The sequence below is a fragment of the Solanum stenotomum genome, chromosome 1 (genome assembly GCF_019186545.1).
Source record: "Solanum stenotomum isolate F172 chromosome 1, ASM1918654v1, whole genome shotgun sequence".
NCBI classification, from domain to species: domain Eukaryota; kingdom Viridiplantae; phylum Streptophyta; class Magnoliopsida; order Solanales; family Solanaceae; genus Solanum; species Solanum stenotomum.
Genome location: NC_064282.1, coordinates 12682129 through 12698958, shown reverse-complemented (window position 1 = coordinate 12698958; position 16830 = coordinate 12682129). Strand labels below are relative to the sequence as shown.

The 16830-nt window shown below is 31.8% G+C and overlaps 3 protein-coding genes across 5 annotated transcripts; all 3 read left to right on the top strand.

Annotated features, from left to right (window-relative positions):
- Positions 1 to 3927: 3927 nt before the first annotated feature.
- On the top strand, positions 3928 to 6356 carry LOC125853293 (F-box protein At5g49610-like). Of its 2 annotated transcripts, none has more exons than XM_049532962.1 (2): positions 3928 to 3980; positions 5026 to 6356. In XM_049532962.1, the coding sequence occupies exon 2, from the start codon at positions 5049 to 5051 to the stop codon at positions 6135 to 6137; it is 1089 nt and encodes a 362-aa protein (XP_049388919.1). In that variant the 5' UTR covers positions 3928 to 3980; positions 5026 to 5048; the 3' UTR covers positions 6138 to 6356. The 2 variants fall into 2 exon arrangements, with proteins under 2 accessions (XP_049388919.1, XP_049388918.1); XM_049532961.1 differs by having other exon boundaries at positions 3932 to 4036.
- Positions 6357 to 7891: 1535 nt separating this feature from the next.
- LOC125856603 (F-box only protein 6-like) lies at positions 7892 to 9342 on the top strand. Its single transcript, XM_049536225.1, has 2 exons — positions 7892 to 7966; positions 8062 to 9342. The coding sequence occupies exons 1-2, from the start codon at positions 7892 to 7894 to the stop codon at positions 9214 to 9216; spliced, it is 1230 nt and encodes a 409-aa protein (XP_049392182.1). The 3' UTR covers positions 9217 to 9342.
- Positions 9343 to 10383: 1041 nt separating this feature from the next.
- LOC125861266 (F-box protein At5g49610-like) lies at positions 10384 to 15960 on the top strand. 2 transcript variants are annotated; one of them, XM_049541212.1, is made up of 3 exons: positions 10384 to 10608; positions 13864 to 13993; positions 14718 to 15960. In XM_049541212.1, the coding sequence occupies exons 2-3, from the start codon at positions 13874 to 13876 to the stop codon at positions 15840 to 15842; spliced, it is 1245 nt and encodes a 414-aa protein (XP_049397169.1). In that variant the 5' UTR covers positions 10384 to 10608; positions 13864 to 13873; the 3' UTR covers positions 15843 to 15960. The 2 variants fall into 2 exon arrangements, with proteins under 2 accessions (XP_049397169.1, XP_049397163.1); XM_049541206.1 differs by having other exon boundaries at positions 10393 to 10608; positions 14679 to 15959.
- The last annotated feature ends 870 nt before the right edge of the window (positions 15961 to 16830 follow it).

Sequence of the window (16830 nt, the reverse complement as noted above, 5' to 3'; positions counted from 1 at the left end):
GTCCATTTTTTAAATACAAATTGCTTAGGTTTATATTAACGGAAATCTTCGTGAAATTAAATCTTTAACCCATTTTAAAGTTGTTTCTCTATCCCCGCCCTTTTTTCTTCAAACTACTCTTATGAAAAGAACAATAACGTCAACGATTTGAAATAAAATTAATGAGGAAAGCAGATATAAGTCCTGATTTTATTCAATGGAGGATAAAATTAAGCATATAATTGTTGTTAATGACTTGAATATGCTAATCAGTGCGGATTTTATTTAATTTACTCAAATTTCTTTACGTAAAATAAAATAAATAGAATAATAAAATTGATCTATTTAAAATAAATTTAAAAAATTGCAAATCTACCATTTTATAAATTTCAATTCTTAAAAATTAAACAAATTCCGTTCAATGAAGTCGTTGGAGTACAAACTTTGGATTTAATGGGTAATAATTTTTTTCTTTTTATGATAAAGTTGAGCATATTCGAGTCATTAGTAGCAATAATATGCTTCATTTTATCCTTTGTTAAATAAAATTATGACTTGTATTTTCTTTTCTCGTGAATTTTATTTTAAATCGTTGAGGTTAAGGTTCTTCGCATAGGGTTAATTTGAAGAAAAGTAGCAGAGAGAGAAACAACAGAAAAATTTGGTAAATGATTTAATTTCTCGAGGCATGAATTCCGTTAATATAAACCTAAGCTATTTGTATTAAAAATGGACAATAATCAAACCTGATAAGTTTTTGAATATTTAAAGGACTAAAATCGGTAAGTTTATAGTTAAGGGACCAAAGCTAATAATTTTTTGAATAGTTAAAGGACTAAATCCGTTAAGTGTATAGTTAAGAGACCATTTTAGACCTACTCTTATAATTAAGAGACTATTTACGTCATTTTATCTAAAAATTTTATTATCAATATTTTTATCTCTAAACAATAAATTATAGTCATATTTAATATATGAAATTCATATAAAAACTAATTAAACACATATATACGAATCGAAATTGAACGTTTTTAATAAAAACTTACATTATCATAAGAAATTAGCATAATATTCTTCCACATACAACATATTAATAAGTGCTTTATGACTAAATAACACAAACACGTACATGTCTCAATATAAACGCATTTAATAAGAAGAACATTTCATAAAGAAAAATTGTTTAAATAATTATTGTCAAATATTTAACATGTACGTTATTATTTATTTATTGTAAAATAATTTATGCATTATTTGTTTTTGTTTAACAATTTATGTATTACTTATTTTATACACAACAACCATCATAATATTAATTATGGTATAAATAATTCATGAATTACAAACCTTATATAACTAACTAGTGTACTTGACCGCGCTTCGCGCGGTTATGAAAAGAATTAAAATAAAATTACATACTAATATCAGTAATTACTTTAATAAAAGAAATTTTTTATTAATCACATAATATTATAGAAGAGAAGCTATGAAAAATATTTAGGTTAAATATGAAATTCATTAAGAAATCAATATATGTGAACTTCTGAAAGTTAAATATTAAAAATAAATTTCATAGAGAAAAAGAGAAGATAGTATTAGAACTACTGGAATGTAAACTTGAGATGGAATTATTTTTTTCTTTTTTATTTGGGATCTTTTTTAGTATAATTTATCTATATTTATGTAAACTTGAAATTTGATTGTTCTTTTCTGCTTCTTTGTAATCTTTTTAATTATATTCTTAGTATAATTTTTCGATAATGTGTAAACTCAAATTGCCATTAATAGTTATTATCCATGACTTTATTGTTAGCCAACACTATTTTTAATTATTATCCGCAATTACTATTACTTGTCGTTGTCATCGCCCAATCATCACATATTTTAATTGTTTTTATTATAAAATATTAGATTAATTTAATATTTGATTAATAACTTTTAATAATTAAATTTTTTTTTAAAATAAGCTTACATATTAAAATGATGAAAAATAACAATCTTAATTAGTTAGTTTCCATATCTTAATATATTATTATTATATTTAGGTTGAGATATCCAGTTACTTTTTGGGACAAGTTATATTGGGAAAACAAAAGAATGTAAGAAAATAAATTTAAAAATAAACATAAAATAGAACAAAAGAGAGAATTCACTAAGCAAAAAAGATTCAACAAAATGACACATACAAATTCCTATTTCTTTTAATTTTGCTTGGCTTAACCACAAAAATATTAAAAAGTATATTTCACATTTTAAATAAATATTACATTCAATATAATAAATTCCTAAGACTAAAGAGTCACAGTAATTGAGAGGATTAAGAATTTGGCTTTGGAGTTGCTTGTAACATAATATAGTAATAGTTGTTCATTATTACACTAATGAAGAACATTAATTATAGAAAATGAAAAGACAATCAAATTAGAGTTATTGAGATAAATATTTTATTATAAGTAAATAGAAAGCAAGGAAATCAACAGTATTTTTAAAATTATAAATTAATCGCAATTTTGAAATAACTTGAGAACTCCTGAAAAACAACAAAAATGAAAAATATAAAGACTGCAACTTGACTTATTAATAAACAACTTGAAATCTCCTAGAAAACAACAAAAATGAAAAATTTAAAGACTGCAATTTTACACATTAATAAATAATTTGTTTTTAAGAAAACCAAATGTATTTTCAAAATTATAAATTAACTTTACATTCTTATGTTCTATCATTTTTGTTAATAAAAATTGTTCCCCCAGAATCCAAACTATGGAGGTACATGTACGTATTTCTTTAAGTAGCATATCGATATCCATTGACTCATTTTCTGTTTCTATGTTTTAAAATATTATAGCCCACAAACACAATAAACTAATATTATCAACAAAAAAGTGAGAGATGAATTTACCTGAAAAAAACATTTTTTTGAAGAGTGTTATCAATATAATATAATCAAATTATCTAAGAATTACAAAGAGGTCTAAAGAGAATAAATAAAATATTTTTAAAAAAAAAACTCAGGATTTATATCTTCACGAACACAAACAAATAACATTAAATGTCTGATTTCAACAAAGAAAGAGTTGTAATTATATTAGACATATCAAATTATTTTACCTTGTAAAATCAAATTATGCAAGAATGTCTAACCATTTTCATCATAGATATATATCCTATAATCTGCAAAATATGATCAAATAGGTTAAAAAAATTATCTAGCAAAAGAATAAAAAGATATAGAATAAGGAGATAATTGCATTTAATCATAAGTCCTCTTACACATCTAATCATTTTTGACAAAACATAAATAATCCAAAAGGAAATAATATAATAGAAACATTACTTCTTAAGCACCTAAAAAAAGTAAAGAATAATCAATCTATATAGTGCAAAATCCATTAATCTCCATCTCTGGATGATTTCATTTCATCTTATATGCAAAAGTCAAGAAAAATAATAACAAATTGTTAGTCCTAAAATGAATCTCCGTCTTTATGGTTATAAAGAGAATCATAAAGATGACAAACCAACATAATTTATCCAGAAGAAACAAAAATATACTTTGACATATTAGCTTTTCTTGCTAATTAAGAAGATGATTTTGCAAGAAAAAAAATAATTTAAATAAATAAGAAAAAATGTAAAAAAAAAAAGAGAAAAATAAATAAATATGAATGGAGGTCATAAAGATGTGCCGCATCACATTTTCTATGTTCCTCCTTTATATATATAGAGAGAGAGATTCATCCATCAAACATCTCTTTAAATGTCCTTTTGGTAAACAATTTTTTTCGTACTAATATTGCATATAACTTAAATCTTTAGACGTAACTTTCTATTAAATATTTTTTTATTTTTACATATCTTTTAAATATTTGATGGTATTCATGAGTAATTTATACTTTTTAAGGGACTATTTTAGACATATATTAAAATCATGGGAACAATTTGATGAAAGAAAAAAATAAATATCAAGAGTCCATTCTAGTATATACAAAGAGTCCAAGGTAAAATTTCTTCACTTCGATCAACAAGAGTAACTCTCTGTGAACATTTGATCAAGGTTTGATTTCTTTAATTACGCGATTATCAATTATCCATACAATGTATTGATTATATCATGAGAGTTTGTTGTAGCTTTATGATTGATTGCTTCTATCTTATTATGTGGTTTTGGGATTAGGGTTTTGTAATTTGCAATCTTTTTACTGATTTCGTTTTCTGTTTAGTCATTCTTTGCAATGTAATTTTTGGATATTTTCCGACCCATCTTGTTTTCTTGAAGAATGAAGTTATTTTTATGCTCAAATAATTGTTTCACTGAGTTTGGCCAACAAAATCCTTTCAAAGAATGTCCTTAAGAAAAAAATCATTGTTTTGGAAACTTATAATCATTATATAAACGAAAAGCATCAAACTTGAGTAGTTAATCGACATTCGTGTCTGTGTTATGCCCTGTATTTTGTTTATGCTGATTATCTTGACATGAAGACTAATGAAGTTAGTTGACTTGAATATTTTTGTTTGATCATTTATTATTTAGTTATCAAATCCAGGACAAGGGTATTATTCGTATTTAGTCCTGATTTGAAGCTAGGTTCACATTGATTCTTTTGACATGGAATATAGCAAGTGGTTAGCAGTCACAAATAACATTCACATGATGACCAACTAGTGGTCCAATTGAATTATGGTTTTAGAGACACTAAAGTCATCAACAAGCTGTCAAATTCACTTTTGTACTAATCTTAGCACATGTCGTTAACGGAGTTGTTACCAGAAAACCGTTGCTTCTGTAGTATGACATCTTATTCTGTAAGTATCTGCATATGAATAGAAAAGAGTTATAATGTAGGGTCTGTCACAGGTAAAACTAAATGAGATAAAACACGTAAACCAGTGGATGTATCTAGAGAAAGAATATGTTGAAGATTCTTTGTGGGGTGATTTCATTTGTTAAATGGAAGTATGAAACTATTAGTTCCGAACTCCTAAAGTGTTTGTTTCAATATGATGCATTCTAACTTTTAGACCGGTGTTGTTGTTTGACAGTGGAACAACTTTTGGTTGCAATAATGGATCGTGGAAAAAGGCCAGACAGATCTCTTGCTGCGCTGAATAGTAAGATGTATATGGATCTTAAGGACATCATCAGGGAACATTCCCTTTCATTTCTTCCTGCCAAATCACTTTTCAAATTCAACGCTGTTTGTAGGGACTGGAAACTCCAGATTTCGAGTCCATTTTTTGCCCATAATCAGTCACTTTTTTGTCGCAGTACTTCAGGCTTCTTTATCCATTCACTTGATGGTTCTCCTTCTCTCATACCCATCGACCCAAGCTTTTGTGGGGTGCCAGATCCATTACTTAAGTTTTTGCCCGAGCCTGTTGACATTAGGTCCTCCTCAAATGGACTGCTTTGCTGCCAAGGTCGTGCAGAGGACAAGGCCTACTACATATGTAATCCTGTTACTCAGCAGTGGAAGAAACTTCCAAAATCAAATGTGAATCATGGACCAGATCCAGCAATTGTGCTCATATTCGAACCATCATTGCTCAACTTTGTAGCTGAGTACAAAATTATCTGTGCTTTTCGATCCACAGATTTTGGTGATGCAGTTGAGTTTGATATCTATTCCTCCAAAGGGAATTCTTGGGAAGTTGCTGGGGAGATCCATTTTGGAGCTAGAGCAACACGTATGCCAAATCCAAAATCAGGGGTTCATGTGAATGGTGTTGTTTACTGGATGACAATTTCAGGTAGTATTCTTGCTTTTGATCTAACAAAGGAGAGGTCACAGCTTCTTCAAAACCATGATTCTCGTGGGATTTTGGGGGAGTTTAGTGGAAAGCTCTGTAAGATGAACGTCATTGGTAATTCAATCAGTTTAAGCATTTTGGATAATGTCCACTCAAATACAATGCAAATGGGAAGCCAAACCAAAATGTGGGCAGGAAAACAGCAGGTTGTTCTTGACAGTAATATTGTTGGGAATGTAGCGGGGGACTACTCAGTTTTACACGTCGACAGTAATATGTTGGTGGTTCGGAGCCAGGGAAAAGCCTTTTGGTATGATTTCAAGTCTCGTGCAACAAAATGCATTCCGGGTGAATTTCATAATTCGAGATGCTTTCCCTACGTCAACAGCTTAGTCTCCCTCTAGTCTGCCTTGGCTGCTGTTGAAAGATCTTTGTTTCGAGCTACAACATCCTTGCTTGTAATTTCTTTCAAGAATAATCATAGTTTGTCTATTTTATATTTCATGTTATTATTATTCATTACTTTATCTGTGATGATTATTTCAAGTGACAGCGTAGGATTAATTATGCTATATAATAGCAGTGGATATATTAAATATTCGTAAATGAAGTTTGTTTCATAATCCTTCCAAGCTTTTTCCTACTATAAAGTAAGTAGAGGATCATACCACAATTTCCACTCATTGTATATGGTTGCTTTTATATTTTTATTTTTGTGTTTTCACTCGAGTGCTAGTAGGGGTGGCAAAATCAAATTCAATCCGTCCAATCTGTTTAAAATAACTCGCTTATTCATTAGCTCAATCCTTTTCAACTCAACTCATTAATAACATTGTGTTGTGATTAATTCGGATTTGCGTCCTAAAGTCCAGGGTGAAATTTCTTACCAAAGATAACTTCATAATTACTGTATTAAATTGTGAGTTCTTTTAATAGAAATAATTGACTTTTCTCCATATAGCTTTTATACTATGAGTTCTTTTAATAGAAAATTATCCAATTTCCTTTTTTTTTTATCTGAACTAGATCCACTAAACCAAATGAATTCATACCAAATTAAATTCTCAAATCCCCAAAAAAGTAAATTGGGTAATTTTAGTTGATTTGGGGATTTCCATCCAATTGAGGGACACAAATGAAACAACAGGGTTAAGAATAATTTCATCGAAACGGTAAGAGCATAGTCAACCAATAAAACAAAGTTGAGAGATATTTTCGACCCTTTTCCCTTAATTTAATTGGTGTGCAGTTTTTTTCGAAACTATGGGATTCGTTTTAGCTATTACATTTAGTTTTAAATTCATATTCTTTAGTTATAGCTTTATTATTTTGAATGTCAATATTATTTGTGTATATTTTGTAACTACTTCAACTAAAAACTCAATGATCGATAACGAAAAATACTTTAATTATGGACATCTCACTGGACCTTTTCATATTAGATTTTGAAAAAAAAAAATGATCTGCTACAACACAAGCATAGTGTAATTTATTTTGAAGTAAGAATTTAAAATCATTTAATCAATAATTCAATACCATTATCAAATATTTATTTTACACTTAGTGAAATGATTAAATATCATTTAATAATTAAAAAAAATTATTTAATTAATAATACTTAAAAATAAATTTATGAACAAATATTGGACCCGTTTAAAGCATGAGATTTTTGTAACTAGTATTACATATAAATAGGAGAGATAAAAAGGATGTTATATCCTAGAGGGATTCTCTTTCCATGATCCATGAATGAATATCCTAAAAGAAAAAAATATAACGATAAAATAAAAATAATAAAAATTGGTTTCTTTCAGTTACTTGGAATGGAAGTTACAAGAGAAGGAAGATCTCCTTGTTAAATAAATCAACTAATTCCTTATATATGGGAGAAGAAACTAAACAAACACTCTCTGTTTTATTAAAACTAAAACTCTTTATTCTTGGTTTTCCGGCTATTGTGAGTATTATGATTATGTATTACAATTGATTCAATTTCATTGCCTTTTGATTCTTTCTTTGTTTCAAAATTCCATTTTATGTGAAATTTACATTTCAAAATCTGTTAGTATAGTGAAATTTCTTGATTCTAATTTCTAGTTGTAAGTATGCTTTGAGGGTGTTTATACTTACAATTTTTCATTGTCGTGCTTTTAGATAAATGAAATCTTGGAAGGATGACGACATGACTGATAGCTCTGATGAATATGAATGGGAGGATGATGGGATTTTCAAGGTATTGTTTTCTTCCTCGAAAACACACACAGCCTAAAGAAGAGTAGATACAATTTTTTCACGAGTCTTATTACTATACTGTTTTGTCTTGTCTAGGACGACGTTAAGACTGTTGCTTTTAAGCCAGAATGGAATGAAGAATCTGAGATACCTGCAGATTACATTAGGAGAGAATACATGGAGATCAAAGACATGGCAAAGAAATATGTAGCGCCTTTCCTTCCAGCTAAATCATTAATGAAGTTTCGGGCAGTGTCCAAAGAATGGAATCATTGGATTGTTAGTCCATTATTATCATACCAACAAAGTACTTCATTCTATAAACTTTCAGGCTATTTTTATCATACAGTGGATGTTGATTTTCAATCTAATCCTGATTTTTTGTCTCTGGACCGTTCTGCGAATGGAGTCCCCAGTCCTTCCCTTGGTTTCTTGCCTGAAAGGGTCAAAGTTCTAAGTTCTAGCAGCGGGTTGCTCCTTTGTCAGGGACGGGAGAATTATTATGTTTGTAATCCTGTAACCAAAGTTTGGAAACTCATCCCTTGTCATCAATATTATCATGGATTTGATCCATCTGTTGTTCTTGCATTTGATCCTCGGGATAATATTGAATCATATTATCACATTGTCGCTGCAGTCCCTCTTCTTGGTCAGCCAGTTGTCTTCTTTGAGATTTACTCGTCTCAATCAAATTCTTGGAAGCGCTCTTCTTCAGAATGTCTTGAGTTAGAAGGTACAATTCTTATTGGTGGGGGATTTTATATGAAGGGGATGGCTTACTGGAATACAACATCAAATGAGGTGCTAGCATTCGATGTGAAAAATGAGATATCAGCAGTTCTACATGTGCCTATTCCACCTGGGAGATATGGTGCCTTGACTCAGATAGAAGATGAGCTATGCTATGTAACTGCTTATAATGACGGTGGGGATGTTTTTGTATTAGATATCTATGGAGGAATGTACATGAGCCTGAAAAACAGTGTAAGCATAAATCTTGGACACAAGAAGTCTCGTCGAGCATTTGAGGAAATTCCCTTTATTGAGAACAGTACTGTGTCGTGTAGCGTGCTACCTTGTTTTAACAACGCTGATGATATTGTGGTGATCTACACGAATGAAAGGATATATCTTTATCACTTGAGGGAGCAGAAGGTCGAGGCTCTCAGGACTCCACGACAATTAAATCCTCAGAGAAGATTCATACCTTATATAAACAGCCTCGTTATGTTACATGAACTGAACAATTAGTGCCTTGATGATATTTCGGTTGCTGTCAAGTAGAAAACTCTCCCCTACATCCCCGCTGCTGCTGCTCTGTTCTATGTGGAATTGAACATTTTTCATGATTTTTTGTTTGTTGGACTTGGATGACAGAATTAGTACTTTGAATTAATAGCTTAGCTTTGGTAAATAGATCATGTTTTCAATTGCCATTATTTCGTTTGGACAGTAGTTTTGAATGTTTTTTCCTTCACAAATAATAATGGTTTGGAGTTTTTAGTTATGGCTTCCTTTGATTTTCTTTCTACTACTGTATCAAATAAACAAGGCAATTCCCCATCATCTACCTGGATGCAGAGGGCCCTTGTTAGCTCTGTAGTAGCAAATTTGGGATGCTATGTGTGACACAAACGTCGACAATTGTGTTGTTGTAATTTTCAACTATGGATAATTTCAGATTAGACAATTTTATACTTATTAGCAGTAGCCCTCCCTAACAAAAACAACTTCGTTTTCAAGGCCTCTATCAAAAATTACTTGTCCACGCTATTAAAAATATTTGTCACAAATTATTTGTTAATTGGCCCAGTGATTTGGGCTTGGGACATCCATGTTGGAGGTCTCAAGTTCGAAATCCCTTGCCAGCGAAAGTAAGGTGTTTGCCTTCTGAGTCGAGATCGTCGCACTGGACTTGCCTAGTGTAGGTTACCTCTCCTATGTGGTTTGCGAGCTATTGCGTAGAAGTAGGGGTTTCACCCTAAGGATATGTAATGACCCTCTTGGTCATTTTTGTGTCTTGCCTTCTGTGTGTCGTTTAGAGCGTTNGGTAGGGTATAGTAGGTGTCATCATGACTCGAGAAATCGGGTCGTGACAGGATAGCAACGGGTTCGGGCGACAGATCAATAGTCAACTCAAGGTGGGTGAGATATTCTTTATTTTAGATAGTGAAATCATTCCATTACCACCAACCCAAAGAAATATGACCTCTTTGAGATATACGATTTATGCCTTAGTGAAAGGACTTGGCTTTGCATCTGAAGGAGATTCTCTAGTTGGGTACAGTGCAAAGCCGAAAATAAAATAAAATAGAATTATATCATTTTTTTAAAAAAAGGTTTACAAGTTATATTCTCAACAGTTTGTGGTGCACTATACTCTTTACATAAGCAGTTTTTTCTTTAAACCCTTTTTTAGTATCTTCTTCGCATTCTATATTCTCTCTTTTGGGGGTTCAGTTGGAAACACAGAAAGCCAAATTAGTCAGAGATTTTTCACTCTCCGCTATGGCTATCGATGGAGAACAGTCGCACCAATCTCACAGATCACGTCAATCTGGTCCTACCGCCAAGAAAAAATCAAAGTCCAATGAGAGAAAGAAGGGCGTTTCCCACGAAAACAATAAGCAACATAATCCCAAGGTACTCATATTCTTTAATTTTTCTTTAAATTCTGTATATCATTATGTGCTTGGGTTGTCAACTGTTTTACGCTATTCCTGACAATTTTTTAGGCAATAATATGTGTGATGTAACCGCTTATGTAGATAGTAATTTTAAAGTTTTAGTATTCCTAATCGAATAGTTATTTCTTGAGACTTATTGGCATTTGCAGTTAATTCCACTGTGAAAGAAAAGAAGTCGCAAGCACATGTTTGCTTGGGTTAGATGTCATTCATTGGGTATTAGATTTGATCCTCTTATGGATTATGCTATTATAGGTTGGGAAGTCACTGATAATTAAGTCTCTTGTGAAACTTTTTAACAGTAAAAGAGGAGAAAGCTTTAATTTGAAATGTACCTCTCTCCTTTAATAACAATAACAACATACTCAGTGTAATTGCACTAGTGGAAACTAGGGAGAACTTGCGAAGGTAGAAAGATTGTTTCGCATATATCCTCAACTCAAGTAAAGCATATCAAATAAGATAAATGCATAATAGTGATGCAATTGTTAATTTGATAATTACCTAACATGCTTTAATAATATTACGACTCAATCAAGTGAGTAAATAGGATTTAAGATCCACTAACTGATAATATAAAGCTTTAACTTAAACATCAGATTGATTGGTTAAAAGATAGAGAGATTTAATTATGATCGTCAATAATTCACGTTAGTATGCTTGATATGGAACGTGATAATTGCGCTTTTAGTATCATTTTATTTATGGATGTTAATTCACTTATTTACACCTATAATTATTTTTTTTACTTGATTATTATGTTATCTAATGCTGTAAAATTTCTTTTGTAAGAAATTTATAACACTTACATGTAAAGAAATAAGAATAAATATTGGTTTCTTTCTTATACAAGTCAAACTGCTCGACCTCCATAGTTACTTAGGATTAGAGCTGTCAAAATGGACTTGTCCCTTGAGGCCACCCCAGTCCAATCCGCTACTAGGGATTGTTTTGGTTAAGATTTCTTAAGTCCATTTAAAATTGATGCTTATAAAGCCAGCTCAAGTGAGTTCACTGGTTATTGAGGCTCGACCGGAGTTAGGTTGAGGCCGTCTCGTGGGGCAATCAGGATGAACCTTTATTGGTGGAGGAAGGGATAGTGATGGATTCCTATAAAGCATCCAGGAAAAGCTAGCTCCTACTCTTCCTCCTTCTCCTAAAGGCTATTTAATTTAAATTAGAAATTTAACAGAAGATTGTAAAACAAAGAGAGTAAAAACTAGGAATAATGATTATTGAATAAGTTTTAGTATCTTACACAATACTTTACTCATTTTTCTTTAAATCCTAATCACCAAGTATAGAAGTTGCATTCATGATTATGATTTAATGTAAACTCTAAACTTAAAAAGAAAATTGTGAAAAAGAGTAGAAGCTAGGAATAGTGATTACCAAATAAGTCTTGGTATCTTACACAATACTGAACTTATTTCGCGTTAAATCTCCAATACTAAAATTCCTAATCACCAACTATAAAAGTTGTATCTATCGTGCTAAAAATCTGATGTACATTTTTATTCAAATTCAAAGTGGTAATGTTTAAAGTGAATTTAAAGATTATTAGTTTTTGTAGTTGTTTGATAATGTTCAACTAATTAAACTTCATGTAAATGCAAAAGAAGATAATCTCAGATCAAAAAGAAAGGGGGATACGGAGAAATTGGTAGATGATACAAACTTAATTGGATTGAGCCTTGGTATAGAAACTTACTAAGTGATCACTTTCAAATTCAGAGAAACCGTGAAATTAACAAAAATGAGCAATCCTGAGCCATATTGTCTCCTGCTTCGACTGATAAATCCAACCAAAATTACCACATCATCAATTCAAAAGAGAGATGAGTTTGGATATAATGCGGATTCAGGCAAATTTACCTCTTACAAACTTGATGAAGAAGGGGGCATAGGATATTAATCAAAACAACTTTGTGAATTGATTCAAATGTGCTTAGTAGTGATGTGTTAGTGTTGAATATGTACTTTCATATAATTATTTGTTAGAAATGTTAACAAATTGACATACATTTAAGTTCGGATTTAGATTGAAAACAATGAAGGATTAGTCCATCCCTACCTGTGACACTCTTCTAAGGTTGGGCTGGGATGGTCATTTTAAGGCTTTTTAACATGAAGGGATGGCCCGCCCTAACCCATCAAATTCCTTGGTCCGCATAGCTTAAGCTGAATTAGATTGAACTGACCTATTTTGACAACTCTATTCGGAATGAAAATGACTAGAAATTTGACTTGAGATTGTGCAAGGCAATGAAATGTCGAAATTCTCCTCCTTTTATCAACTTTGTTTCCTTATAAATATATAGACATAGAAGTAAGGAATATTTCCTTTATACAAACTAAACTCTTTACTAAATTTCTGCAATCTTTAACTCTCTCCACTCTCTTCTCCACACACGGTTCTCGTCACCGCTAGGGTTTCAAGCAGCTTTTCCCCCTTTCTTCTTTGTTTACGGCAACTCAACCCCTGGTCATTGTGAGTTCTTTCCTTAATTCTTCTAATGTTAATTTATTACCAGTATTCATTAAAAACACTAAATTTCTTTTTACGATTATCCATTATATATGTCAACAAAAGTGATTTATTCTTAATTTGTTCCATTTGATAGTCATTTGTTTCAATTGTTGGAATGTGTTTTGATCCCTTGTATTATGCTTATGTGGGACTAGTTGTATGTAAATATTTCACGTTTCAATTGACCAAGAATTATATATATGAACTGTCGGATTTTACTCAGATTTTATGATATGATCTGCGTGAATGACTTATTTAATTGCCTTTTGACTCTTTGTTTCAAAATTCCTTCTTTATGGAAGATTTACTTTTCTAAATCAATGGTTGCTGGATTTTCAGTATTGTGAAATTTCTTGATTGTTGATAATTTGATTTCTTCGAAGCACAGTTACCAAGGAGATGAATTGTTAAATGGTGATTGGGAGATTTACATTTCAAAATCTATGATTTTAAGTATAGTGAAATGTCTTTCCTTCTTTTGATATTGATGATTAGTGATCTATGAAGTAGAGTCTAGAGTGTACCTCATCTACTCCTTCTCTGAGATCCTAATTTCTCGCATACTAAAACACTTTGTTAGAGTGGATTAGGCTGTCTTTCTTTTGATTGTTCATAAGTATACTTTGAGGGAGTTTATGCTTTAAATTTTCCATTGTCACTAACACCGTGTTTTTTGGGCAGAAAAAATTAAATGGAATCATTGAAGGACAACATGATGACTATTAGCTCTGATGAGTTTGAGAATAATATCATGGCTGATGCTGAGGAATTTTCTCCAGCTATTCAACAACAGGATTGTGGGACTCACAAGGTATGGTTTTCTTCCTCTCCTATTTTTGAGTATTTTTATTCGTTTTATATGAATAACAATACTGAAACTTATTTAATTCAGTACAACAACAACATACCCAGTGGAATCCCACAAGTGGATTTGGGGAAGGTAGGATCTACGCAGACCTTACCCCCTCTCCCCCTCCCCCCCCCCCCTACCTTTATTGGATAGAGAGTTTGTTTCCGATAACCTTTTTATCATAGAAGAATGGTCGTTTTTTCTTCTGATCGATAGTTCTGCAATAGTGAAACATATCTAAGGTTACACAACCAACAATTACTTGGATGGATGAAAATTACTATTCATTTTGCTTCATTTGAACTCATCTTATTCCAAATCCATTTTTTTTATTTTCACAATGTAATTATATGGGCAATTTGAACTCCCCTATATTTTTGAGAAGCTGCTTCTTTAGATCTTGCACTTTCTATACTCTCTTGTTTGTCTTTCCGTTATTTTCATTATTTTTTTGAGAAATGTTGATGAATACACTATTTAAATGAGCCTTTGTAAGTGAACTTGTTGAAAGGGCCCAACCTAAATAGAGAGGAGTAGAAATAAATGTTTCATGGGACTGACACCAACTAATATGAGTTTGAGCTGTAATTGATATGCATATATCTCTTTCATCTGATTACAATAGCTCTTTTGTCTTGGATTGCAGGTTCCAGATGACGACTTCAAGGCTGTTGCTTATAAGCAGGAATGGAATGAAGTATCAAAATTACCTGCAGACTACATTAGGAGAGAAGACATGGAGATCAAAGATGTGGCTATGAAACATGTATTGCCTTTCCTTCCTGGTAAATCATTGATGAAGTTTCGGGCAGTGTCCAATGAATGGAATCATTGGATAGTTTGTCCGTTATTAGCATACCAGCAAAGCACTTCATTCCAGAAACTTTCAGGCTACTTTTATCAAGTTGTGGATGTGGATTTCCAATCTGATCCTAATTTCTCGTCTCTGGACCATTCTGCGAATGGTATCCCCAATCCTTCCCTGGGTTTTTTGCCTGAAAGGATTAAAGTTCTCAGTTCTAGCAGCGGGTTGCTCCTTTGCCAGGGGTTGGAGAGTTATTACGTTTGCAATCCTCTGACCGAAGATTGGAAACGTATCCCTCCTCATCAATATTATCACGGATCTGATCCAGCTGTCATTCTTGCGTTTGATCCTCAGGGTAATATTGAATCGTATTTTCACCTTGTCGCTGCTGTCCCTCTTCTTGATCAACCAGTTGTGTTCTTTGAGATTTACTCGTCTCAATCAAATTCCTGGAGTCGCTCTTCTTCAGAGTGTCTTGAGTTGGAAGATACAACTCTTGTTGGTGGGGGATTATATATGAAGGGGATGGCGTACTGGAGTACAACATCAAATGGTGTGCTAGCATTTGATGTGAAAAATGAGGTCGCTGCAGTTCTACGTGTGCCTATTCCACCTGGGAGATATGGTGCCTTGACTCAGGTAAAGGATGAGCTATCCTATGTAACTGTTTACAACGATTGTGGGGATGTTTTTATGTTAGATATATACGGAGGAATGGACATGAGTCTGAATCACAGTGTCTGCATAAATCTTGGACACAAGAAGTCTCGCCAAACACTGGAGGAAGATCCCTTTATTGACAATGGTACTGTGTTGTGCAGCGTATTACCCTGCATAAACTGTGGTGATGACATTGTGGTGATCTGCACAACTGAAAGGATATATCTTTATTACCTGAGTGGGCAGAAGGTTGAGACTTTTATGACTCCAGGACAACTAAATCCGAAGAGAAGATTCATACCTTACACAAACAGCCTCGCTGCGATACATGAGCTGAAGAACTAGCTGTTGCTGTCAAGTAGAATTCTCATGTCCTTCCATCATAACTCCTTGAACATTTTGCTTCTTCTTTTGTTTTTTATTTGACTTGGATTGCAGATTAAGCTGTTTGAATAGCTTTGTGTTTTTGTTATAAATATGTTTTGGATTGCCAATAGTTATTGTGAGTTTTTAGTTGTCAGTTTTTTTCTGCTGCTACTGTTTATATTTTATGATGGAATGTGAGGTATGATTAGCTTTACGTTGGAGGTGGAGGGTGTTTACTACTTGAACCGTTTCCTTTTGTTTTTCCCACCATGAAGAATTAAAGTTTATATCATTCACGTTTACTAGTATGCTAGTAAAGAAAGCCCGGTCGCTGCCCGGGCCAACATTAATAAAGTTATGTTGTTACTCTCTTCGTCCAATATTAGATGAGAATCTTACTAAAAATATTTTTTTCATATTATTTTAGCACTTATTAAATTCGGATAGAATTAATTAATTCTTTTCCATTTTACTCCTACAATTAAAATGACCATTCCTATATTGTATGTGTATTTTGTGTAACTCATTTCAATGTGCATTGATATAAACAAAGGGCAAAATGGTGAAGTCTACCAATGTATTAATGATTTCTGAATCACCGTGTAAAGTTGAAAGTGCCCATCTAATATGGGACGGAGGGAGTATAGTTTATGTATTGTTATAAAATTAGTAAAGATTGTTATAATATATTTTTCTCATAAGTGAGCTAATATAGAAACTTATTTGTCATTTGTCTTTTTAATTTCAATTTTAAATAGCAAATAAATGTAGCGATAAGATTGAGGGTAGAAATGAAGCATATCTTTCTAAATTTAAGTAAAAATAAACAGAGTAGAAGTAACATTATGGTTATCGATAGGACGATTCATTCGGTTATTTTTAAAAAAATTATATCATTCAATTTTTCGGCTATTTTATAATGTATAACCAAAATTAAAATTTTAAAATCATCCCAATCGTAATTTAT